At 41.5% G+C, this 27,207-nt stretch overlaps 1 protein-coding gene across 8 annotated transcripts in view; it reads left to right on the plus strand.

Annotated features, from left to right (window-relative positions):
* The window catches only part of TENM3 (teneurin transmembrane protein 3), a 502,096-nt gene that overhangs the window by 319,167 nt on the left and 155,722 nt on the right, over nucleotides 1-27,207 (plus strand). For all 8 annotated transcript variants that reach the window (XM_065405305.1, XM_065405306.1, XM_065405307.1 and 5 more), the window contains one exon: nucleotides 10,597-10,835. In XM_065405305.1, coding sequence (XP_065261377.1) covers nucleotides 10,597-10,835 — 239 coding nt within the window. The remainder of the gene's footprint in view (nucleotides 1-10,596; nucleotides 10,836-27,207) is intronic.

A 27,207-nucleotide genomic window follows, 5' to 3' on the forward strand; every position in this document is an offset into this window, starting at 1 on the left:
GAAAAATAGCAATTTGGCCTTTTAAATTCTGGTTTTTACATAGAACATACAGCAAGCAGAATTCTGCTGCAGTCCTTCAAATTAGATAGCATTAAAATTAGGGCTGTCAAGCGATTAATTGCGCTGTTAAACAATAATAGAATACCATTTATTTAAATATTTTTGGATGTCTTTTACATTTTCAAGTATATTGATTTCAATTACAACACAGAATACAAAGTGTACAGTGCTCACTGTATATTTTTATTACAACTATTTGTACTGTAAAAATAAAAGAAATAGTATTTTTCAATTCATGTAATACAAGTGGTGTAGTGCAATCTCTTTATCATGAAAGTTGAACTTAAAAATGTAGAATTATGTACAAAAAATAGCTGCATTCAAAAATAAAGCAATGTAAAACTTTAGAGCCTACAAGTCCACTCAGTCCTCCTTCTTGTTCAGCCAATCGCTCAGACAAACAAGTTTGGTTACAATTTGCAGGAGATAATGCTGCCCACTTCTTGTTTACAGTGTCACCTGAAAGTGAGAACAGGCTTTCACATGGCACTGTTGTAGCCGGTGTCACAAGATATTTACCTGCCAGATGTGCTAAAGATTCATATGTCTCTTCATGCTTCAACCACCATTCCAGAGGACATGCATCCATGCTGATGATGGGTTCTGCTCGATAATGATCCAAAGCAGAATGGACCGACGCACGTTCATTTTCATCATCTGAGTCCGATGCCAAATCTCACATTGATACCTTCTTTGTGTTTTGTCAGATCTGCTGTGAAAAGAATGAGGAGTTCTTGTGGCACCTTAAGGACTAACAAATGTATTTGGGCATAAGCTTTCGTGGGCTAAAACCCATTTCATCAGATGCATGCAGTGGAAAAGAGAGTAGGAAGATATATATATATATATATATATATATACAGAGAACATGAAAAAATTGGGGTTGCCATACCAACTCTAATGAGACTAATCAATTAAGGTGGGCTATTATTAGCAGGAGGAAAAAAAACTTTTGTAGTGATAATTAGGATGGCCCATTTCAAACAGTTGACAGGAAGGTGTGAGTAACAGTAGGGGAAAAATTAGCATGGGAAAATAGTTTCTGTAATGACCCACTCTCAGTCTTTATTTAAGCCTAATTTAATGGTGTCCAGTTTGCAAATTAATTCCAGTTCTGCAATTTCTCGTTGGAGTCTATTTTTGAAGTTTTTTTGTTGAAGAATTGCGACTTTTAGGTCTGTAATTGAGTGTCCAGGAAGGTTGAAGTGTTCTCCAACTTGTTTTTGAATGTTATAAGTCTTGATGTCTGATTTGTGTCCATTTATTCTTTTGCATAGAGACTGTCTGGTTTGGCCAATATACATGGCAGAGGAGCATTGCTGGCACATGATGGCATATATCACATTGTTAGATGTGCAGGTGAACGAGCCCCTGATGGTATGGCTGATGTGATTAGGTCCTATGATGATGTTCCTTGAATAGATATGTGGACAGAGTTGGCAATGGGCTTAGTTGCAAGGATAGGTTTCTGGGTTAGTGTTTTTGTTGTGTGGTGTGTGGTTGCTGGTGAGTATTTGCTTCAGGTTGGGGGGCTGTCTGTAAGTGAGGACTGGCCTGTCTCCCAAGATCTTCAGGATAGGTTGTAGATCCTTGATGATGCGCTGGAGAGTTTTAGTTGGGGGCTGAAGGTGACGGCTAATGGTGTTCTGTCACTTTCTTTGTTGGGCCTGTCCTGTAGTAGGTGACTTCTGGGTACTCTTCTGGCTCTGTCAATCTGTTTCTTCACTTATTCTTAAAATGAACATGTGCTAGGTCATCATCCAAGACCGTTATACCATGAAATATATGGCAGAATGTGGGTAAAATAGAACAGGAGACATACAATTCTCCCCCAAGGAGTTCAGTCAGAAATTTAATTAATGGATTATTTTTTTAACGAGAATCATCAGTATGGAAGCATATCCTTTGGAATGGTGGCCAGAGCATGAGGGGGCATACAAATGTTTAGCATATCTGGCACATAAATACCTTGCAACACTGGCTACAAAAGTGCCATTCAAATGCCTGTTCTCACTTTCGGGTGACATTGTAAATAAGAAGCAGGCAGTAGTATCTCCCGTAAATGTAAACAAACTTGTTTCTCTTAGCGATTGGCTGAAGAAGGACTAGGACTTATTGGCCTGTAGGCTCTAAAGTTTTACGTTGTTTTGTTTTTGAGTGCAGCTATTTTTTTGTACATAATTCTACATTTGTAAGTTCAAATTTCATGATAAAGAGATTGCACTACAGTACTTGTTTTAGGTGAATTGAAAAATACTATTTCTTTTGTTTATCATTTTTACAGTGCAAATATTTGTAATAAAAAATATAAAGTGAGCACTGTACACTTTGTATTCAGTGTTGCAATAGAAATCAATGTATTTGAAAATGTATAAAAACATCCTAAATATTTAATAAATTTCAATTGGTATTCTATTGTTTAACAATGTGATTTATCATGATTAATTTTTTAAATCGTGATTAATTTTTTTGAGTTAATCACGTGAGTTAACTGCGATTAATCGACAGCCCTAATTAAAATGTTTCTTCCTAATATTGTAATACAGACATGAGTAATACTGTACTCCTATGAATGCAGTAGGGTTTTATATAGTGGATAGGATTTTCTTCAGTATCTAAAGTGAGAGTTTTTGGTATAAGATTTTCATAAAAAGAAAGCAGTTCTGAATCACCTTCCCTTTGATGAACACCTACCACTTACTTTTCTGGATCTTACTTGGCTTGTTGAGTATTCCTGTTGATGGTCTGCACCATAACATCCTTGAATGGTTTTGTAATCTGTTCCCATAGTTCAGAAGATGCAATTTTCAATTAAGTTGATCTTGCTGTCCAACTCCTGCACTTTTTCATCATGTATTTTTTTCCATCCTGGCTTTCAAATTAGTAAATTTAGCTGAGGTTCCCTCCGTTTTGTTTTCCACAGGGTAAATGGCAGCACAGAGAATATCTTGGGATATTGTTGGGAGTGAAACCACTCCAGTATTCTTTGGACCAAAAACTGTCTAGAAATGTCAGCAGGTGCAGCCAATCACATGGTGCTGAGAGATGCCATAGGTTCAGTTTTTTTTATTTTACTTTTATTCATATGTTCATATCTCCAGATTCAGCATCTCTGAAGATTTTGATGACATATTCATTTTTTCTTTCAGTCATTCAGTGAAAGAAACTTTAAAAAAGTGGCTGCTATTGATAAAATAATCAGGAACACCCACCTACTTCTCAGCTGCCAACTCAGTCTTTGCCCCCAAGAGTTTGTTTTTATAAAATAACAAACTCTTTTAAATACAGTAGAGCTGTGACAAATCTGTGTTTTGGAATTGCTGGATACTAAAAACTTGAGCCCCTAAAATGATCAAATATCAGCTAAATTTTTGAATAGAAATATATTTTACATCATGATAAAAATGGAGAAGTGAATTGATTCATTTAATTAAACACTGGATAGCATTACTTTGAGAAGTGCCAATGTTTTTTATTAGAATTCTGCAGTCTAAGTTTTAATAAAATATTAAAATTGTCACTTGCATGCAAATCAAGTAAGTGCTTGTAAGATAATCAATTTTTAAATGAAGATCTGCAATTATAGATGATATAAGCTTTCTGTGAGATGAGACAGACTATAATTTGCCGTTTAAGTCAATGCCTGGTGAAGTACCATATACACAGTTTAGTCTTTAGAAATTAATTGCTCAGATACCTTTCTGATGAACATGCTATAAAAGCATAGGCAGGTGGGTAAAATCAATTGTGGGCAAATTATATTCTGAGAGCACAAGGCTTTCCACACTATCTGGAAACAGCCTGGATTTGTTGTCAGACATAGCATCCTTCTGAACATCTCATAGGAAACATTAGTTAGCAAGGGGTCAGAGGAAAGAAACAGGTGTACAAGACATGGAAGTCTGATAGTGTTATACTTTCAATATTTAACATTTTGAGTTAATACCCCTGGAGAGACTGCAATGACATTTACCTAGTAACTCCACTCATTAGAAATAGAGAGATCCAAACAAATTTCCTTCACCAAGAGTTGTTTCTTTTGTCTTTATTTCACCTCTTTTGGTATTTTTTGCCTGACATTCTTCAGCCAGCCTGTGTGTGTGGCCACTCTGGTATTGTATTGATGTGAGTTAGAGCAGAAGGGGGAAGAGCTTACAGTGAGAAGCCACACTGTGTGCTACCTCAGACTCCACAGTGCTGAACTCTCAAATACAAAAGACAGAATTTTCTTTTATTTCCTTGATGCCTGAGGTAGACTGTCAGAGCCTTGACAGCTGGCACCATCACAGATACCCAGGCGTCTCCCAAATTTATCAGTGAGATTAACTCCTCAAAGGGCTTAAGTATTTGGATCAGAGTCTCTGCTAGGCTCTGCTGTACCAGCACCTCAGCTTTCACTTTTTCTGAGAAGAAAGTGATTAGAGCCTGGTTTTTCTCTACCAAGCTTTTGTAGGATAGAATATATGGAGTCCAATTTGACAGCTTGTTAAGACCCATTTGCAGCCTTTGGAGCCTAGAAACAGCACCAGAAGAATGCTTAAAATGGCAGATCAGTCCAGCCAAACCAACTGCATATTTTGCATGGAAGTTTGTTTTAAAAACAGCATTATTAGTATAATGCTATTGAATGTGCTTTGGCCACCCAAAGTGGCATACATTAACATAAAAAATCTTTCGCCATGTTTGTCATTCAGCACAAAAAACAGCCATACTGGGTCAGACCGATGGTCCATCTAGCCCAGTATCCTGTCTTCTGACAGTGGTCAATGCCAGGTGCCCCAGAGAGGATGAACAGAACAGGGCAATTGTCAAGTGATCCATCTCCTGTCGTCCACTCCCAGCTTCTGGCAAATAGACGCTAAGGACACTCACAGCATGGTGTTGCATCCCTGACCATCCTGGTGAATAGCCATTGATGGACCTATCCTCCATGAACTTTTCTAGTTCTTTTTTGAACCCTGTTATAGTTTTGGCCTTCACAACATTTCCTGTCAATGATTCCACAGGTTGACTGTGCGTTGTGTGAAGAAATACTTCCTTTAGTTTGTTTTAAACCTGTTGCCTATTAATTTCATTGGGTGACCCCTAGTTCTTATGTTACGTGAAGGAGTAAATAACACTTCCTTATTTACTTTCTCCACACCAGTCATGATTTTATAGACCTCAATCATATCTCCCCTTAGCCGTCTCTTTTCCAAGCTGCAAAGTCCCAGTCTTTTTAATCTCTCCTCATATGGAAGCTGTTCCATACCCCTAATCATTTTTGTTGCCCTTCTCTATACCTTTCCCAATTCTAATATATCTTTATTAAGATTGGGTGACCAGATCTGCACACAATATTCAAGATGTGGGTATAGCTAGATTTATATAGAAGCATTATGATTTTCTGTCTTATTATCTATCCCTTTCCTAATAATTCCTAACATTCTGTTAGCTTTTTCACTGCCATTGCATATTGAGCAGATGTTTTCTAGAACTATCCACAGTTACTTCAAGATCTCTTTCCTGAGTGGTCATTTTGTATGTATTGCTGGGATTATGTTTCTAACGTGCATTACTTTGCATTTGTCAACACTGAATTTCATCTGCCATTTTGTTGCCAGTAACTCAGTTTTGTGAGATCCCTTTGTAACTCTTTACAGTCTGATTTGGACTTAACTATCTTGAGCAATTTTGTATCATCTGCAAATTTTGCCACCTCACTGTTTACCCCTTTTTCCATATCATTTATGAATATGTTGAACAGCACTGGTCCCAGTACAGACCCCTGGGGGACACCACTATTTACCTCTCTCTATTCTGAAAACTGACCATATATTCCTACCATTTGTTTCCTATCTTTTAACCAGTTACGGATCGATGACTGCTTAGTTTGCTTAAGAACCTTCGGTCAGGGACCTTAGAATCATAGAATCATAGAATATCAGGGTTGGAAGGGACCTCAGGAGGTCATCTAGTCCAACCCCCTGCTCAAAGCAGGACCAATCCCCAACTAAATCATCCCAGCCAGGGCTTTGTCAAGCCTGACCTTAAAAACCTCTAAGGAAGGAGATTCCACCACCTCCCTAGGTAACCCATTCCAGTGGTTCACCACCCTCCTAGTGAAGAGGTTTTTCCTAATATCCAACCTAACCTCCCCCACTGCAACTTGAGACCATTAATCCTTGTTCTGTCATCTGGTACCACTGAGAACAGTCTAGATCCATCCTCTTTGGAACCCCCTTTCAGGTAGTTGAAAGCAACTATCAAATCCCCCCTCATTCTTCTCTTCTGCACACTAGACAATCCCAGTTCCCTCAGCCTCTCCTCATAAGTCATGTGTTCCAGCCCCCTAATCATTTTTGTTGCCCTCCGCTGGACTCCTTCCAATTTCTCCACATCCTTCTTGTAGTGTGGGGCCCCAAACTGGACACAGTACTCCAGATGAGGCCTCACCAATGTCGAATAGAGGGGAATGATCATGTCCCTCAATCTGCTGGCAATGCCCCTACTTATACAGCCCAAAATGCCGTTAGCCTTCTTGGCAACAAGGGCACACTGTCGACTCATATCCAGCTTCTCATCCACTGTAACTCCTAGGTCCTTTTCTGCAGCACTGCTCCCTAGCTATTCGGTCCCTAGTCTGTAGCAGTGCATGGGATTCTTCTGTCCTAAGTGCAGGACTCTGCACTTGTCCTTGTTGAATCTCATCAGGTTTCTTTTGGCCCAATCCTCTAATTTGTCTCAGTCCCTCTGTATCCTATCTCTACCCTCCAGCATATCTACCACTCCTCCCAGTTTAGTGTCATCTGCAAACTTGCCGAGAGTGCAGTCCACGCCATCCTCCAGATCATTAATGAAGATATTGAACAAAACCGGCCCCAGGACCGACCCTTGGGGCACTCCGCTTGATACCGGCTGCCAACTAGACATGGAGCCATTGATCACTACCCGTTGAGCCCGACGATCTAGCCAGCTTTCTATCCACCTTATAGTCCATTCATCCAGCCCATACTTCTTTAACTTGCTGGCAAGAACTGTGGGAGACTGTATCAAAAGCTTTGCTAAAGTCAAGGAATAACGCATCCAGTGCTTTCCCCTCATCCACAGAGCCAGTTATCTCCTCATAGAAGGCAATTAGGTTAGTCAGGCATGACTTGCCCTTGGTGAATCCATGCTGACTGTTCCTGATCACTTTCCTCTCCTCTAAGTGCTTCAGAATTGATTCCTTGAGGACCTGCTCCATGATTTTTCCAGGGATCTGAGGTGAGGCTGACTGGCCTGTAGTTCCCCGGATCCTCCTTCTTCCCTTTTTTAAAGATGGGCACTACATTAGCCTTTTTCCAGTCATCTGGGACCTCCCCCGATCGCCATGAAGTTCATGGGCAAAGTTCCATGAAAGTGGCTTTAAACGAAGCAACAAAAGTGCACATGCTTGCTGCTTTCCTTGGAAGCAAGGGAGAGCCCTAGTTTCCCTCCTGTTGCTTGCTGAGCATGTTCCTGCACAGGATGCTCTGTAGCAGGCGCTATTGTGCACCGCACAGCCCAGCGTCAGCAAACCCCGACTCAGTTTGACAGTCACTACTCAGATTGTTCCTTTGGCTTCAGTGGCAGTAGTCAGCTGCATGAGGTCTGCAGGGTCATGCCCGTAATGAACATAAGAACATAAGAATGGCCATACTTTGACCTTGTCAAAGACTTTCTGAAAGTCCAAGTACACTGTATCCACTGGGTCACCCTTGTCCACATTTGTTGACCCCTTCAAAAAATTTTAATAGATTGGTGTGGCATGATGTCCTTTTACAAAAAACGTGTTGATTCTCTGCCAACAAATTTTGTTCATCTATGTGTCTGATAATTCTGTTCTTTACTATAGTTTCAACCAGTTTGCTTGATACTGAAGTTAGGCTTACCCGCCTGTCATTGCCATGGTCGACTCTGGAGCCTTTTTTAAAAATTGGCATCACATTAGCTATCCTCCAGTCATCTGGTACAGAAGCTGATTTAAATGATGGGTTACATACCACAGTTAGTAGTTCTGCATTTCATATTTGAATTCCTTCAGAATTCTTGGGTGAATAGCATCTAGTCCTGGTGACTTATTACTGTTTAATTTATCAATTTGTTCCAAAACCTCCTGTAATGACACCTCAATCTGAGACAGTTCCTTAGACTTGTCACCTAAAAAGAATGGCTCAGGTGTGAAGAATGATGCAAAGAATTCATTTAGTTTCTCTGCAGTGGGTTTATCTTCCTTGAGTGCTCCTTTAGCACCTCGATCGACCAATGGCTCCACTGAATGTTTAGCAGGCTTACTGCTTATGATGTACTAAAAAAATTTTTGCTTTTAGTTTTTGAGTCTTTGGCTAGTTGCTCTTCAAATTCTCTTTTGTCCTGCCTAATTATACTTTTACACTTGACTTGCCAGAATTTATGCTCCTTTCTATTTTCCTCAGTAGGATTTAACTTCCAGTTTTTAAAGGATGCCTTTTTGCCTCTAACCACTTCTTTTACTTTGTTGTTTAATCATGGTGGCACTTTTTTGGTCCTCTTACTATGTTTTTTTAATTTGGAATATACAGTTAATTTGAGGCTTTATTATGGTGTTTTTAAAAAGTTTCCATGCAGCTTGCAGGCATTTCACTTTTGGGACTGTACCTTTTAATTTCTGTTTAACTAGCTTCCTCATTTTTGTGTAGTTCCCCTTTCTGAAGCTAAATGCTATGTGGTGGGCTTCTTTGGTGTTCCCAGATCTGCCGTCATTACCAGTAGCCTTAATATTGTTTACAAGTGAAGTTCCTTATGCTGTATATTACCAAGAATCTTCTCGGGGGAAATATTTCAAAGAAGGGCAGCTGATGCCAAGGTTCTAATGGCGTACTGGTTTCCCACAGCACAAATCTTTCTCAAAGCACAAATTTTCCTGGTTATCAAGTGTCATCATTTCTCCCAGGGAGTAAAAGAGCAGATTCATTCCTGATGTAACTCCAATGTATCTTACTAAATAATAATTATATTATAACATAATTATTATAAATAATTGTATGGTTTGGCCACCCTCTGTTTCCTCCTCTGGTATGCACACACCTGTATAGTTCTGTCTTGCTGTTGGTGTTTCTGGCAATAACAAAATTCTACACAGTGCTCCTTCTTAACCCAGTTGGTGAGGTTTTACAAGCTTCTTGAAGCCTCATTTGAACATGTTGCCTCAGAGCTCATTTAGAGTGGTATTCTCCCCAGAAATTTCAGTTAAAAATGTAGTCAGCGTTAGCATGGTGATTGACTCACTCATTGAGAGAGTCCTAAACATTGCTTTATTTTTTCCCCTCTAATTCTGCCTACAACCTTTTTGGGCAGGCTTGCAAAACAATTTTGTACCTACCCAATCCCCAAAATGAAACCAGCTCCTGGTTCCATGATCACACCTTAGTAGGGTGATATCCACAAACATAAACTGAAGATTATGAAATGATTCTTGGGGGTACATCAAAAACGAAACTGCCCACATTTGCCAAAAGTTGCCATGCAGTTATATTTGAGATGCTGCTGCTTTGGAAGGGCACAGCTCCCTGCCTTACACTATGGTAAAGACCAGTGCCTGTGCATTGCTTTTTCTCCAAGGGCTATGAACAGTATATTGCCAGCAATTCCAAGTTACTACACAGCTCTTTCTAAGCAAGCACATTTGTTCTTAAGGTAAAAGCATTATAGAGAAAACATAATAAATATACCAGGAGTCACTCATCAATCTTATGGGACCCTCTTAGGCCAAAGCATTCCCACCCTTTTGAAAGGATTTGGGAGCCCCATTGGACAGAAGGTTCTGTTCATTTCCTGGGTCAGAAAGAAGGCCCTGGGTCTGTTCAAGCTCATCCTTTTATACCAAAAGCCCTTTCTTTGTCTCCTACTCTCTGGACCAATATATTTAACGACCCAAGGTCGTGCTTCTCTGGAGTTACTGACAATCCCCAAGGTAATCACCCCCACTGTTTTTAGTTCCTGGAGGAACTCTGGTAATTCTCACCGATGGAGCAGAACACAGTCATACATGAAACCATACATAATTTTAACACAGGAGTATCCAAAGATACTGCATGGGGTTTCAATATCTGTCACACCCTGTATTTAGACTAAGAAACAATTGTGATAGAGGTGTGGTATCTGGAAAACATTGACTTTTTAATCCTGATCACTGTAATATGTGACATAGTTTTATAACATAGGATTCAGACGAAAAAATGCCTGTCCAAACTTGTCAGGGAATTTGGCAAGAACTCTGCTAGCTACACTGCCTACATTATTGTAGTTAGTATGGTTCTGGTCCCTCTGTGGACAGAGTATGTATCACAAATATTTTCACTTGTACTTTAAAAATATGCTGTTTTTTCTATGTAAGAGTTTTGCAGTGTATTGGTTTCAAGAATTTATGTAGGTTGAAAAAAAATTTAAGATATTAAGAAAAAAAGGCAAACAGCTTTAAGGAGAACCAAAAATGTCTCTGCCTGTTCCATTTGTTTATTTATTATTGTGTTTTAATATAGTCTTTTTCTTCCACAGGCATTTCTTATTCAAAACAGGAACAGGGACAACACCACTGTTCAGTACTGCAACACCAGGTTACACAATGGCATCTGGCTCTGTTTATTCCCCCCCTACTCGGCCACTACCTAGAAATACACTATCAAGAAGTGCTTTTAAATTCAAGAAGTCTTCAAAGTACTGTAGCTGGAAATGTACTGCACTCTGTGCTGTAGGAGTCTCAGTGCTACTGGCAATACTGCTATCCTACTTTATAGGTAAGTTCTAGTTTATATGATTATTATCACCATAAATCTGGATGTCTGTTTTGTTGGTTATATATGGACTATGCCCAACTGTACAATATAAAGCTTTATTTTTATCAGTGGTTTCTGGTAACAGCTTAAACCTTCAGAGCAATTTAATTGAAACTCTCATTCTTTAGATAGGATCTAAAAAAATTAAGTACTTTGCAAGTATTTTTCAGCAGAATAGCAGTTGAAATACCTTTTAAAAAAAAAAAGACTATAAATCAGAAATGTCAAATTTTTAAGGTATATAAAATATAAGCTGTAAAAGCCTGTAGTTCACACTTAATTTCCAACATGTGTATTGTATATTCTCTGTTTTCCTCCCCATCAAGCATAATTTACCTTATTTAGCATTTAAATTTTTTGTTGTTGTTAGTTATTATGATATCATGTATTTGTATTTAGGTAGTGATCAAAGGATTACTAAACACTTCAACCAGAAACAGGTATTTATTATCTGTCTAAACAGATGACATAAAGACAAAAAAGTGGAAAAAATAATGTTTTTTCTCTGTCTGTCCTATTTTTAAATGGTTTTATATTTTGCCTCATTGTCTGTTAAATTATCATTTAAGTTGTTTCTTCCTCTTCTTTCTTGCCACTTCCCTATTCGGGGTCGGTGAGTTTTATAGCCTTCTTCCAAGACTCATGCTCATGTCGTGTAAATTGGTCTCTCTAATGTCCGCTGATATCTGGTCCATGTACCAAGCCTTTGGCCTCTCCTTTGGTCATTTTCCATCCACGATCATTGCAAGAGCTATCCTACCAATATACCTCTCAGGTTTCCACTGAACATGTCCATACCATTGTAGCCTAGCCTCCCTCAATTTGTGTTCGATTGAGGCAATCTGCATTAGGTACCTTACATCCTTGTTTCATTTCCTGTCAGAGTGTAGAACCATTTGATCATTTCAGCATCTTCATTTCTGTAGTGGAGAGCATACTGATTTCTTTTCTTCTGGCGGGCCAACTCTCTATTCCATACTTTAGGATGGGTTGAATTACAGTTCTATATACTGTACCTTTTAACTTTATTGGCATCTTTTTATCACAGACAACTGGGGTCAGCTCAAGCCACTTGCACCAAGCAATTTGGTATGATGCCAGGCATCACTCAGAAAGGCACCATTATCAGCAACTATTGATCCTAGGTATTTACATTATTTCACTCTTCTAAGCCTGTAATATCCTTTATGATGAGTCCTCCTCCCTCAAGTTATCAAAGCCTCAGTCTTACTGATGCTCACTGTAAGTCCCGCTTGCCCAAAACTTTGTTGCCCACTTTTCAAAGTTGGTCTGCAAAGTCTCACAATCTTCAGCGCATATTTCTTAAGGGTACATCTCCACTGCAAAAAAACCCTGCACAGCAGCAGCTCAGAGCCCGGATCAACTGACTCGGGCTCCCAGGGTTCACACTGTGGGGCTACAAATAGCAGGGTAGATATTCCCACTCAAGCTGGAGAAAGGGCTCTGAGGCCCTTCTGCTTTGTTGAGTTTCCAGAGCATGGTCTGCAGCCCACTGTTGTTTTAAGCCCCATAGTGCAATTTCAGTGAGCCAGAGTCAGCTGACCCAGGCTCTGAGACTTGCTGAGACACATTTTTTTTTTTTTTTTTTTTTGCAGTGTAGACATACCCTAAGTCTTAAGCAAATCACACACTCCAAGGTGGCTCCCTTCATATATTCTCACTTATCACGCCCAGAACAACTGCAAACAAAACAGAGCTCCGGGCTGAGCCCTGATAAAGGCCAATGTTTCCTGGAAATTCTTTGCTGTGAGCCCCATTTGATTTTGACTACGGTAATCACTCCATCATCCATATCCCGGATAAGACAGCCATATCCCTCTGACACACCTCTCCTTCACAAACTTCACCAAAGTAATCTCTTGGTACACAATTGTACGACTTCTCCAAATCCACAAGGACCATACCCAGTTACCTTCTCTTTTCTCTGAACTTTTCCATGAGGATTCAAAGAACAAATATGACATCAATTGTACTCCATCCCAGCGTAAATCAATGCTGACCCTTCCAAATTTCCACTGTTCCACACAGATGTTTTTCAATAATCTTCTCCTGTGCTTTCATAGGATCTGATGTCATCTTAATTGGGCAATAATTACCACACACTGCAGTATCTCCTTTATGTTTAAAAATGTGAACCACAAAGCTTTTATGCCATTCATGCGACATTTTCTCTTTTTTAAGTATATCATTGAACAGACTTGTAAAATACTTGACACTTTCGTTTCCCAATAACTTAAATATCCTCCGATACGTCATCCAGCCTAGGTGCTTTCTCCTTTTTCATTTTCCTAAGTGCCTCTACAATCTCTTCCTCTTATACAATCTATTATGATCCTGTTCATTTAAGTTATTTAATTTCACAAATATTGAACATTAAGCATTATATAAATCTAGATTTACCTAATTATGGGAGAGTGCTTCTTCTACTGATGTCGTTAAGAAAACTCATTGACTTCAATGAGAGTTGGATCAGGACCTTAATGTATTTTCTGCTACTTCTGTGTCTATGACCAGTTTATGAATATTGGTACTCTGAGCCCATGAATGGCTTTATGAGCTCTTTCAGGATCTATGATAAAAACTAACTTATCAAGTTAATACAAAAATAGGCTTTATATCTGCAATATGAAAATCAGTAGAACTGAAATTAGTGTCCTGTTTGGTTAATAAGAAGTTTAAACCACTGTGATTATGGAACGATAAATGTACAAATCTAACTTTTGAAAGCCATATTTGTTGCTCTCTGATCCATATGCCCAGACAAGGGAGGAAAATATCAAGGGGGAAGTTATTCTTTTTTATCAATGTAAATTAATAATCAAACCCAGAGGGACTTATGATCCGTAAATCTTCATTGCCTTTGTTGAAACAGGCTTGTTAAATTTCAGTCCAAGCCACAGCTTAAGCTGAATAAAGCCTTTGAAGTAGCTCTTACTTGGACTGAAGCCACTGTGAACAATGCAAGAAATTTGACTGCTGAGTAATAGGAGAAATTCTTTTCCCCTGTGGCAGAATACAACTCCCAAAGCAGCATTTCCAGTCTCCCTGTCAGCCTGGAGACCTGTCTAGGAATCCAGCTCAAGTCTCATGCATGGCAGACCAATCTGTTTCCTAGCTGAATTTTGTTTTTTCTTCATTGGTCATACAACTGGTCTGTTTATATAAATAAGTGATTCAGAGCTAGGCTTCTGACACAGAATTTTTTAAATAATAATCACATTGATAAAACTTCAAGATTAAAAGTGCTCAGTCACAGACTTTGAGTCAGCATTTCTAGTTATTACAATCAAACATATTTTTTATATATCAATGTCTGTTTGGGATTTGGGGAAAAGTTGGTACAATAATTTGAAGATAATGGATGTAATTGCAATGTTAACATCAGCTAAAATTTTGAAGTGGCTTTATTAGATTTTAGGCAGTATTAAATTTGAGACATCTCTGTGAGAAGGAGAGACTGTAGAAGAGTGGTAAACGAAAGTAAAATACCAAGGGCTTGTAAGCCCCAAAGAGCTAAAACACTTATGAGTCTGAATGTCACAAAAAGATAACTTTACTGGACTATTCGTGCCAAAGACACATTCAGAAATATAGGCATGTCTAATTTTAAAAAAAGAATGTAACTTTCCAAGAAGAGAGAGTTTTCAACCCTACACATTATTCACATACTATTGTTGAAAACAAGTGAAACTGTTCTACATTTCATGGGCATGAGCTAGTTCATATGCTTGCTGAAATAAACAATGCACAGGAGCCTCCTTCTATACATAGTCAATAGGGATCTCTTTGCCTACTGGTGATATTGCACACATTTCAGCTAACTCAGCAAACTGAATGTAAAATGCAGCACCTAGGGACACTTGCTAGAGAATTTTGGCTCCATAAAGCTATGACTGGATTACACTTATTCATATATGTGGTTTTCCCATCTCTGCAGATGTAATATCAAAAATACCCTGCATTTAATAAGCCATCCATGTATAATTCCATGTAAGTAATATAAGATGGACATATTCTTCATTTTATTTAACCGTTTCATAACACCAAATGTGAGAGAAAAGACTCAATGGAAAATTGCTTATAAAAGTTAGATTGGACTGTGACATGTTTCTCAGCAAATGTAGGGGAACACATCATGCTCTGACTTGTCCACTGAGGTGGCATGTGACATCTGTAAAGCCAGTTTGTGACATGTTTTTTTAATTTCACAGAGAGGCATTGCCACAAGCTATGAAATGCTGCCGCCAGTACTGCAAAATATGTCAGTACATATTGATAAGGTCTGTAGTACTGCAGACACAAGTAATCTAATTTGTGATTGTGGCAGTCACAAATGGACATGAGCAAGGGAGGAAGTAATAGATCCCACCTCTAGCAATAGTGATGTAGCTTCTCAATCAGCTCCTTCCCAGAAAAGGAGAGAGATAAACAGGCCACGTCCATGCTTACTTTTAGTCACTGAAGATCTGGGGTGAAGAAAGTTGCATTGGATTCCACTGCCCCAGCACAAACAACACGATGCAGAAGAGACAGTTTGCTAGACCTCATCTCTACCCCTGCTTAACTGTTCAGCCATTTAGGCTAGCCAGTGGAGGGGTGCTATATTAAAAGCCTCAGCTGTCTTGTTGTGACAATGAGGAGGGTCATAAAAATTATCAGGGGTCACAATTGTATTACAGTCTCAAGCAAAGAAAATATCGCACCCTTATTGTATAAGGTCAAGTATCCTTTGATAACACTGCTCTACAGCCAAAATGCTTCTGAAATAAATGTAGTCAAACTTTACTAATTCTGGGTCACTGAGAACGAAAATGATGCTTAAAATTGTTGATTGGCTCTAGTTTTCAAGATATGCTATTGGGTCAGTATATACAACCCTTGACTTGGGAATGGCGGAGGATAAGTGAGTTATAAAGGGAAGGGATCTCAATTTAAACCAGAAATGACTAAAATACATCTTTGACTGGATCTATGAATAAAACTATGACTGGGTTTGGACAGTACTTGCTTTTTAGGCAAAACAATGAATGATGCAATCTGAAGCTGGTATTGCGTCATACATGATATGAATTGCATCATGTTCTTCCTAGAAGTCATGGATGACTCCCCTCGGGGGGAGGGATAGCTCAGTGGTTTGAGCATTGGCCTGCTAAACCCAGGGTTGTGAGTTCAATCCTTGAGGGGGCCATTTAGGGATTGGGGGCAAAAATCTGTCTGGGGATTGGTCCTGCTTTGAGCAGGGGGTTGAACTAGATGACCTCCTGAGGTCCCTTCCAACCCTGATATTCTATGATTCTATGATGCAAACATAACGAAGCTTACATCACTCTGCTGAACAAATTGCCCTATATCAGCTCTAGAAATCATACAGTGGCGTGCTCTCTTATTTGTCAGTGTTTGATTTTGCAAAGGGACACATTTCTGTTTAGCCAAAGTGAGCAGAGATGCCTCGTACTTGTGTGAACAGTGCAGATAACTTCTGCTATGTTTGTGGTGAAGTGACTTTTGCATCACAAAAGCGCAGTATAACCACTATGGTTAAGAAAGCCTATCACCTTTATTTTGGCTGCAAAATTGGAGATCAGGACAAGAGGTGGGCCCCACACATATGCTGCAACACTTGTGCAACAAATCTTCGCCAGTGGTTGAACAGGAAAAGGAAATCTATGCCTTTTGCAGTGCCAATGATTTGGAGAGAGCCAACAGATCATACCAGCAATTGTTACTTCTGCATGGTGCCTCCAGTTGGGAAAGGTGTGTCAAAGAAGAAAAAGTGGACTGTGCATTATCCAAACATTCCATCAGCTATACGCCCAGTACCCCACGGAGAAGGATTGCCGGTTCCTGATGAACCAGAATCATTCTCACTTGAGTCAGACGAGGAAGAGGAAGAGGATGAAACTTCTGGTCCTGAACCATCAATGTCACAGGACCCACATTTTCTCCCATCCTCCTCCTCTGAACCACACCTCATAACACAAGGTGAACTGAATGACCTTGTCAGGGATTTGGAACTACCCAAGAGTAAGGCAGAGCTGTTGGGCTCCAGACTACAGCAGTGGAATCTCCTGGCAGGTGATGTTAGGGTTTCCATGTTCCGTGACCGTCAAAAGGATCTTGTCCCATTCTTCTTCATGGAAGGTGATCTTGTAGCCTGCAACAACATCGATGGTGTGATGGCAGCCCTCAACATCGTTCATGATCCAGATGAGTGGAGACTGTTCATTGATTCATCGAAGACGAGTCTTAAAGCTGTTTTACTGCATAATGGCAATGTTTTGCCATCAATTCCAGTTGGTCATGCAGTCCATATGAAGGAAACCTATGACAACATGAAACATAAACTATGAGGTGCATAAACTATGACCAACATCAGTGGCAGCTTCGTGGAGATTTGAAGGTTGTTTCGTGAAGATTCGTGAACTTCTTCCAGATGATGCATTTGACCATGCACTGCGTGGCAAGGAAAAGACAGCATGGAAAGCCTTCCAGTTAGTGGCAATAAATTTTCTCGGAAACAACAAGGCAGACAACTACAGGTTGTTGGTGGAAAACCTCCTCAAGGCATACAAAAGCCTTGGTTGCAACATGTCACTAAAGATACATTTTTTGCACTCTCATCTAGATTTTTTTCCACCGAACTGCGGAGCAGTGAGCGACGAGCATGGCGAGCGATTTCACCAGGACATTGCAACAATGGAGAAACGCTATCAGGGCAAATGGAGCCCATCAGTGCTTGCAGACTATTGCTGGACAGTGACGAGAGATGCTCCATTTAATGAATACAAGAGACAAGCCAAGAAGCGCCGAGTAGACACTGAATAGGACTAAACTATGTACAGAATAGTTTTTTGCCTTTTGTTTCATAATAAATTTTATTTATATAACCCTTTTGCTGATTTTTAAAGTGTTACATAAACAGGACAGGTGAAATATTATCATGTAAAGCAACCATAAACACATTAAAAGACCTAGGTTTACAATTTATGATTAAAACTCTACTATCTACACAATATACATGGACATAAAATGTAAAAACTTAAATATCTATGGCTTTGTCTTCACTACCCGCCGATCCGGCGGGTAGCAATCGGTTTATCGGGGATCGGCTTACCGCGTCTAGTGAAGACGCGGTAAAATCGATCCCTGATCGCTCTGCCGTCGACTCCGGAAATCCACCTCGGCAGGAGGCGGCAGCGGAGTCGGCGGCAGCGCGGCAGCGGTCGACTTTCCCGCGTCCTCACCGCTAGGTAAGCCGACCTAAAATACGCAACTTCAGCTACGGTATTCACGTAGCTGAAGTTGCGTATCTTAGGTCGGACCCCCGCTGTAGTGTAGACCTAGCCTTAGAAACAGTAGCCAATCAGTTGTTTTATTGTCATATTTGAATTCAGCACATCAAAATACATAATAAATAGCACATTCTATCTCTGAAGCAGACGACTTCTCAAAAATTGTAGACCAGTGTAATCTCTTAAACACACAAATAAATTATATACATTTGTTGTTAGCACTGATACATTTTTAGCCTTATTTTTATAGTAAATGAAGGGTGTCATGAACATTTTTGGTTTTGGATACAGGGTTGACACCCTGAAAAGGATGAGAAAAACTGGGATAGACAAAGATGTGGTGTAAAAAATGCAATAGGGGAACATGGGGCAACAAAGAGAGGAGGGAAAGAGGCCACATATGAGGGATTGGAAGATTGGATTGGAGCCAAAATATATTTCCAGAGTAGGGGATTGGATCCATTGAACAACTCCTTGGAAGTGAGATAGTGGGGAGAGGAGAGGGGGATATTAAAGAATATAAATAAATACAAATTGCTTTGCTTTTGAGTAGAGAATGAACTTGAATTTCTTTTAGCAACTGGTGTAGTTAACCATCATCAGCAATTGGATCTGTAGCCAAGAAAGAACTCAGAGGAAAACATACTCCAATCCCTCAAAAAAAATTTAGATTCTTCAGGTGATGGTACCTATGTGTAGTCCACTTTAGATGGGCATGTGCTTGAGGCTGGAAGATTTTTGCTAGCAGCATCTGTTTGTCCACACTTGTACCCTTCTCCTCCTCATGCTCTGAACAGAGGGCATAAGGGGCAGTGCAGACTAACTGCCTCTCCAGTTCCTTTCTACTACCTGTAGTCTGAGATGGAACCTCTTCAGCATCTGCAGCATTAGCAAGCATTCTTCAAACTTGTAATTATGTATAAATAGTTTTTAGATAAATACATTTTAGACAGTTTTATAATTAGTGTAGTTTTTAGTGGTTCAAAACTTCAGGGTCTTCCCCTTAGCCGACCTCTCCCCCATCCTTTAGAGGCATCTACTATGCCCAAGGATCCTGGGATACAATTAGTCTGCCTTTGGGCCTTTCTGATCAGTGATGACCACTACAAATGCTTCTGCTGTCGTCTCTGGAAAACCCTCATCCCCTCGAAGTGGAGCATTTGCGGATCCATTCCAAGCAGAATCTGCCAAGCCTGTGAGTATAGGCTATCGTCAGCTATGGACTAATCTATTCAAATTCTTTGAGGGAGTCAATAAACATGTGGACAAGGGTGATTCAGTGGATATAGTGTACTTGAACTTTCAGAAAGCCTTTGATAAAGTCCCTGACCAAAGACTCTTAAGCAAAATAGGCAGTCATGGATCAGTAACTGGTTAAAAGATAGGAAGCAAAGGGTAGGAATAATTGGTCAGTTTTCAGAATGGAAAGAAGTAAATAGTGGGGTCCCCCAAGAGTCTACTGGAACCAGTGCTATTCAACATATTCATAAATAATCTGGGAAAAGGGGTAAACAGTGAGGTGGCAAAGCTTGCAGATGATACAAAATTATTCAAAATAGTTAAGTCCAAAGCAGACTCTGAAGAGTTACAAAGTGATATCACAAAACTATGTGATTGGGCAACAAAATGGCAGATGAAATTCAGTGTTGGTAAATGCAAAGTAATGCATTTGGAAAACATAATCTCAATTATACATACAAAATGATCTAAATTAGCTATTACCACTCAGGAAAGAGATATTGAAGTCAATGTGGATAGTTCTCTGAAAACCTCTGCTCAATATGCAGCAGCAGTCAAAAAACCTAACAGAATGTTAGGAACCATTAGGAGAGGGATAGATAACAAGACAGAAAATATCAGAATACCACTATGTAAACCTATGTATACCCACCATCTTGAATACTGAATGCAATTATGGTCACCCCATCTCAAAAAACATATATTAGAACTGGAAAAGATACGGAGAAGGGCATCAAAAATTATTATGGGTATGGAACAGCTTCCATATGAGGAGAGATTAATAAGACTGGGACTATTCAGCTTGGGAAAAAGATGTCTAAGGGGCGGGGGGCATGATTGAAGTCTATATAATCATGACAGGTCACCCAATTGAATTAATAGCAGGTTTAAAACAAACAAAAGGAAGTATTTCTTCACACAATTCACAGTCAACCTGTGAAACTCATTGCTGGGGGATGTTGCAAAGGCCAAAACTATAAATGGGTTAAAAAAAGAATTAGAAAAGTTCATAGAAGATAGGTCCATCAATGGCTGTTAGGCAAGATGGTGAGGGATGCAACCACATGGTCTGAATGTCCCTAAGCCTCTAGCTGCCAGATGCTGAGACTGGACAATAGGGGATGGATCACTTGAGGATTGCCCTGTTCTGTTCATTCCCTTTGAAGCATCTGGCATTGGCCACTGTTGTAAGTCAGGATACTGGGCTAGTTGGACCATTGGTCTGCCCACTATGGGCATTCTTACGGTCTTATTGAGGCTCCATTCTGAACCTGGCCCCTCCTCTATACATCAGACAAAGGCATTGAGAAGCGCCCCTCTGAGTATACTGGTTTCTGGTTCCGAAGTTGATAAGAGAAAAGCAAAGCACCTCTCCAAATGGGGACATAAAGAGAGTAGGAAACACGCTTACAAGAAGTGAGAGAAACCCCCCTCTAGATCCTCATCCAAAAAGAAGACCTCTTCTCCTACACCCATCAAGTTGAGTTAGACTCTCTGCCCCAATACAGGAGTGTCAGGAGCTTACAAGGAGTATGGTGTACTGTTCTCTTGGCTCCGAAGGGAAAGAGCATCCTGAAACCAATGTTAACCACAGGAGTGGGACTGTCCTTGGTACTGACAAGAGAAAAATGACAGTGAAGGCCTCCAATTTCATTAATACCAACACAGCATGAAAAGACTGGAACAATACCAACAGTGCTGGCACCACAGAAAGAAAGAAGTCCAATCCATTCCTTTGTGTCAGGACATAAATACTCTGCACCTCAGGATGTTGCCATGTACACAGACCTAGGAATTCCTAGGAACTGATCCTTACCAGGGAGGTCCACACATCAGTGGTTTAGAGCATGCCTATGTATTGTCACCAATACCATCTACCAGCAGGGGCATAGTAAGGCCCCCCGAGTACTAATGAGTGCCATGGATTTGAAGCCTCCTCCTCCAACTTGGGCATCAGTTGGAGAGCGTCACCTCTCCCATCAAGGTAAGGAGTCAGACCACACAGAGGATCTAGTGTCATGGGCACTGTCCCTCTCACCTACGAAGGACTATGCACCTCAGGACCTATGGACCTTTCTCCATGGGAACAGCCCAATTTCAGTTTCACCCCTCACACTGGCCTTATTGAGTTCTAGGGGTCCATACATGCAACATCCCAAATCCTTATGATCCCACTTGGAATCTAGACTATCCTCCTCTCTCTGAGAAGATCCTACACCTCCACAAGATCTAACAGAGGAAGAGGAGAACCAGATCAGGTGGAATCATAAGCTCCACCAGGGTTGTCATCTTCATCCCCATACAAGGCGGTTGCACCAGCCTTGCCATCACTGCCTGATGACTACTGGTGATTTCAAGATCTATTGATCTACACTCAAAATCCCTCTGGAGGAAGTGTAGGACACCCCCCTGATAAACTATTGGACATTCTCCAGACCACTGGTCCCAGTAAGGTGGCACTTAAAATTAGTGAAGCCCTCTGAGAACTGACTACAGCAGACTGGCACACTCAAGCCACTTGTGCCCCCACTCCAAAAAGTACAAAGCAGAAGTACTTTATGCCATATAAGGGAGCAGTATTTTTATTTACACACCCTAATTCACTAGTCGTCCCAGCTATCACTGAAAAAAGCAGACAATAGCATCCTAGATCTACACCTTCTGAAAAGAAAGCTAAATGCTTAGACCTTTTTGAGAGAGAGTCTTTTACTTTGGCAGGCTTATACTTCTATAGTGAACTATGAAGCCTTAATGTTATAATATGATTTTATTAATTATACTAAGTTTACAGAATTCACTAACAAATGCCTCCAAGAGGGTCAGCTGCAATTCCAAGCTCTCACTGAAGGGGATAAAGTGCTAGCCAGATTGGCCCTCCAGTCCTCCGTCAATGCATCAGATACAGCTTCCTGCTCAATGGTGATTGCTATAGTCATGTGTCAGGCATCGTGGCTCTAGTCCTCCAAGTTTCCCCAAAAAGTCCAATCCACGGTGGAGGATCTGCCCTTGGAAGGAAACAATTTGTTTAGTGAAAAGACATATGAATCACTACATTACCTAAAGGACTCAAGGGCCACCTTCCACTTGGTGGGCATCTGTAGTCTAGCACCATAGATAAAATACCAGAAATCTGATCCCTACAAAAAACAACTAGCCCCTCAATCCATCTACTATCAAATGGTTTACAAGCTGCCCTGGAAGCAGCAGAGAGTGCAGTGTAGCAAACATAATGTTCCCCCGATTCTCCTTTCAACCCCAGCCATCCACCAGGAAACACTTTTGACAGGACATTGAGAGCTGCGGATCAGTCCCTCTGCCACATCTATTTGTTTGGGACTCCGGAACTCAGTTTGGGGGATGCTTAACTTGCTTTTCCCTGACCTGTTTCCTTATAATGACATAAATGGGTCCTGGAAATAATCGCCACTAATTACACCATAGAGTTCCTCTCCCTTCCCTCTCCAAACCTTCCCTCTGTGTCGCCCCTTAGGGGTTCCTCTCACAAGAGGATGCTCAGGCAAGAAGTAAATTTCCTGTTCCACCTGGGAGCCATAGGGGGAAAGTATTTTATTTGAAATACTTCCTTGTCTCCCAGGAGAATGGAGACCCATTTTGGATCTCAGATGGTTGGATGTCTACATCTGCAGCTTGAAGTTCAGGATGATCACCTTGGCCTCCATAACTCCCTCACTAGACAAGGACAGTTGGTTCATAACTCTTGACTTAAAGAACACTTATTTCCATACAGACATCCAGCCTGCACACAGGAGATTCCTGAGATTCATTGTGGGTCAGGGCCACTACCAATACAAAGTGTTCCCTTTGGGCAAAAATGCTATTGGTAGTGGCAGCCCATCTCTGCCACCATGACTTGTCAGTTTTTCCCTATCTAGATGACTATTTGTGCACAAAGAAATCTCATCAAGAAGTATGGGTGACAACCTTATCCGTACTCAATTTCATACATTCCTTGGGGCTTTGAGTAAACATAGACAAGTCCATTTAGTTCCCACACAGACTGTAGACTTCATGGAGGTGACCCTGGACTCTGTCAATGCCAAAGCATACGTACTGCAGAACAGATTTCCAACTATGGAGGATCTCATCACTCAACTTTATCTGAGCCTCCAGATGACAGTTCAAACCTGTCTTATAGCCCCACGTACTTGTACTTATGTGACATCCTTCGTGAAATTTTATCTTCGATGTCTTCAGGCTTGGTTACAGACAATTTATGTGCCAAACAAGCACAGCCTGGATAAGCTAGTCTTGCTATCCCACAGAGTTCAGGCTTCTCTCTCCTGGTGGGAGAACAAAGAGATAGTTTGTATGGGGGTTCCCTTTGTCCCTTCCCCACCCAAATAAAGACTGACCATAGGTGCCTCTGTTCCCCACTGTAGTTCAATCTGGATGAACGTATAGCACAAGTTACATGGAACCTCCAGGAATCCCAGTTATACATAAACCTCCTGGAGCTACAGGCAGGACTTGAGGCATGCAAAGAATTCCAACTGTTCATTCAGACCTTGCATGTCCAAGTCATGTTAAACAAGATCACCAGCAGCATATTACATCTGCAAACAAGGAGGAGAAAGGTCCATCCCTTTTTGCGAAGAAGCAATCAATCTGTGGAACTGGTATATCCACCACCCAATCACCCTGTCAGCAGAACATCACTGATGATTACGATGTTAGTTTATATTCTCCGCAGGGATATCTTTAGGGACCATGAATGGTGGTAAAGAACATATTTCATCAGTGGGGGTCCCCATCTTCAGATCTCTTTGTGTCTCAAGAAGAAATGCCCAGTCTACTGCTCCAGGGCTGCACAAGTCACGGCTCCAGAAGAGATGCATTTCTAGTTCAGTGGCCAGGGCTACACCATCCCACCAATTCCTTTCTTACCTCGAATTCTGAGGAAGATTAAGCAAGAAGGAGCATCAGTGATCTTGATTGGTCTTAAATGGCCCAGATAATTCTGGTTCCCCAGCATACTCCAGATTTCAGCACATCTATGCATGTGTGTCCATCTTTTCCTGGAGCTGTTGACTCAGGACATAGGCAAGATCAAACACCCCAATCCACCATCCCTACACCTAACAGCCTGATAGCTGGATGGATGATGAACCTGGAAAACTCACGCTCAAAGATGGTAGAATCTATCCTTAGCAATCTAGGAAGGATTCCACAAGGAAGTGCTATGCAGCAAAGTGGAAGAGCTTTTCTATTTGATGCCAACATTGCCAGATAATCCCAGAGAGTGCTTCACATCCCTGACATTTTGGACTATCTTCTCACTTAAAAACTTCAGGACTGTCTTTTGGCTCCCTGCGAGTGCACTTAGCCACATCCAGCAGAAAACTGCTTGGTCTTCAGCCATCCTATTACAGTATGGTTTCTAAAAGATCTCATCAGAATCTTTTATCCGATAACTACACCATTATGGAATCTCAGTCTAGTTCTATTAGCATTATTTGCTCCATTTGAGCCCTTAGCCTCATGCTCCTTAGCCCTCCTGTCTATGAAGGTTGCCTTTTTGATTGCCATCACCTCAGCGAGAAGAGTAGGTGAACTGGAGGTCCTTATGACTGATCCATCTTACACTGTCTTCCATAGTGAGAAAGTTTCCCAGAGATTATACACAAGATTTCAGATTGATTTCAGGCTGCCTCCTACTGTTACAAGTTAACAGTGACCCCCTCCACGACAGTATGTGAGAGCCCACTGAACTAGAGCCCAGACTGCATCAGTAGCCTGATTTTAAGATATCCCTCTCCTGGATATCAGCAAAGCGGATACATGGGGCTCTGTGCACACATTTGCGAGACAGTTTTCACATGTGCATGCTTCTACAACTGATGCGTCCTTTGGCAAAGCAGTCCTCCGATCCTCGCACCCTCCTCCTTAATGAATACTGATGAGTCACCCAGAATGGTGTACCTATCACTCTTGGGGGAATTCTGCACCAAAAAAATAAAAATTCTGTGCCCAATATTTTAAAATTCTGCATATTTTATTTTTCAAAATAACACTATATAATCACACTAGTTTCAGATATTTTGGTAATTTATTTCAAAACACCTGTCAGCAGCTATGTCTGTGAAAATACAGACAACAACAAAAAATACCCTAGGAGTCGAGAGTTAAAGAAACCCCAGTGACAACCCCAGTTCCTGTTTATCTGTCCTCTTCCCCCCACCCTCCAGAGCTCAGCCATGGGGCACCCTCTCCAGCCCAGACACATGCATCCCCTCCCACCAGAGCCCAGCTGTGGGGCACCCCCCAGCCCAGATACCTATACCCCCTCTCCCCAGAGCCCAACCGCAGGCCCCCCTGGCCCAGATATCCATACCTCCTCCCCTGCAGAGCCCTGCTGTGGGGTGCCTCCCATCCCAGACACCCTCGCCCCTACCCCCAGAACCCAGCTGCAGAGTTCCCCCCCATCCCAGAAACCCATGCCCCCTGCCCCCAAAGTCCAGGGATCCAGAGGGAGAAACAGCCTGATGCTGCATCCTGTATGGAGTTTCCTGCACACCACCTCCTTCCTTCAGTGCATTTTGGGAACTGCAGCTGCTCAAAACCCTCCAGCGCCTTCCCTCTTTCCCCAACAGTGTCATCTATTTGTGTGCTGGAGAGTCGAGCTCTGCTGGGCCCAGCGGCCCCTAGTGGCAGCCAGCAGCTCTTCAGCTCCAGTCTTGGGGGGAAGGAAATTCTGCACAGAACATTAATTCTGCAGTGGTACAGAATTCCTCCAGGAGTAACACATCATTCAAAGAAGAAAGGTTTCTTACCTTCTACAATAACTGGAGTTCTTCAAGATGTGTGGACCCTATCTGTGTTTCACTACCCGTCCTCCTTCCTTTCTGCTGTGGAGCCTTGCCCTAGGACTTTGTGTGGTAACAAGGTAACTGGAGAGGTGGTCAATCCACGCCACCCATTGTGTTCCCAGTTCAAAGCACGAGAAGGGTGCAGGTGCAGACTGCTAGCATAAATCTTCTGATCTCAGGTGCATGGAGCACATGTGCATACAGATCGGGACACCTTTTGAAGAATTCCACTTGCTGTACAAAGTAAGTAACTTTTCTATCCCCTTCAGAACTTCTGTGTTCCCTTTCCCTTTTTGAAAGAGTGGGAGGAACTATGTTAAATTGAAGCCATGAAAAAGAAAGTAAATATAACGTTGCCCATGTAATCTTAATTTGGCCTCCTTGCCCATATGGATTAATATAGTTTTGCCCAGCTTTGCGCAGGAAGTCTGTGTCAGAACCAGAAATAGAACCCAACTCTCCTGGGTTGCAGGGCAGTGCCTTAAACACAAAATAAATACTTTTTTTTTCTTGATCCCCTCTGTCTCATTCACAGTCCATCATGTGCACTGAATGAATGAGTGGTTCTGTAGAACAAATCATGTATCATATGTAGGGCTCCATGTCTGTCACGGCGGTCACAGAAGTCACAGATTCCGTGACTTTCTGTAACCGCCATGACTTTTCCAGGGGCCAGTGTGGTGGACCAGGGCCGCCCAAGCAGCTGGCTCCGGGGCCAGATACTGGAGCGGCCCCGGGGACAGCCACACCAGCTGCTGCTCCACCCCCGGGCAGCGGTCCCCGGTCAGCCAGCCAGAGCAGGCGCGGTCCCGAATAGTGGTTGCCGCGGTCCACAGCCCCGGGCAGCAGTTCCCGGTGGGCTGGCGCAGCCGCGGTCTGTGGCCCTGGGTAGCAGTTCCTGGCTGGCAGGAGCAGCAGCAGTCCACGGCCCTGGGCAGCGGTCTCCAGCCCGCT

This window comes from Emys orbicularis, chromosome 5, assembly GCF_028017835.1.
Source record: "Emys orbicularis isolate rEmyOrb1 chromosome 5, rEmyOrb1.hap1, whole genome shotgun sequence".
Lineage (NCBI taxonomy): Eukaryota > Metazoa > Chordata > Testudines > Emydidae > Emys > Emys orbicularis.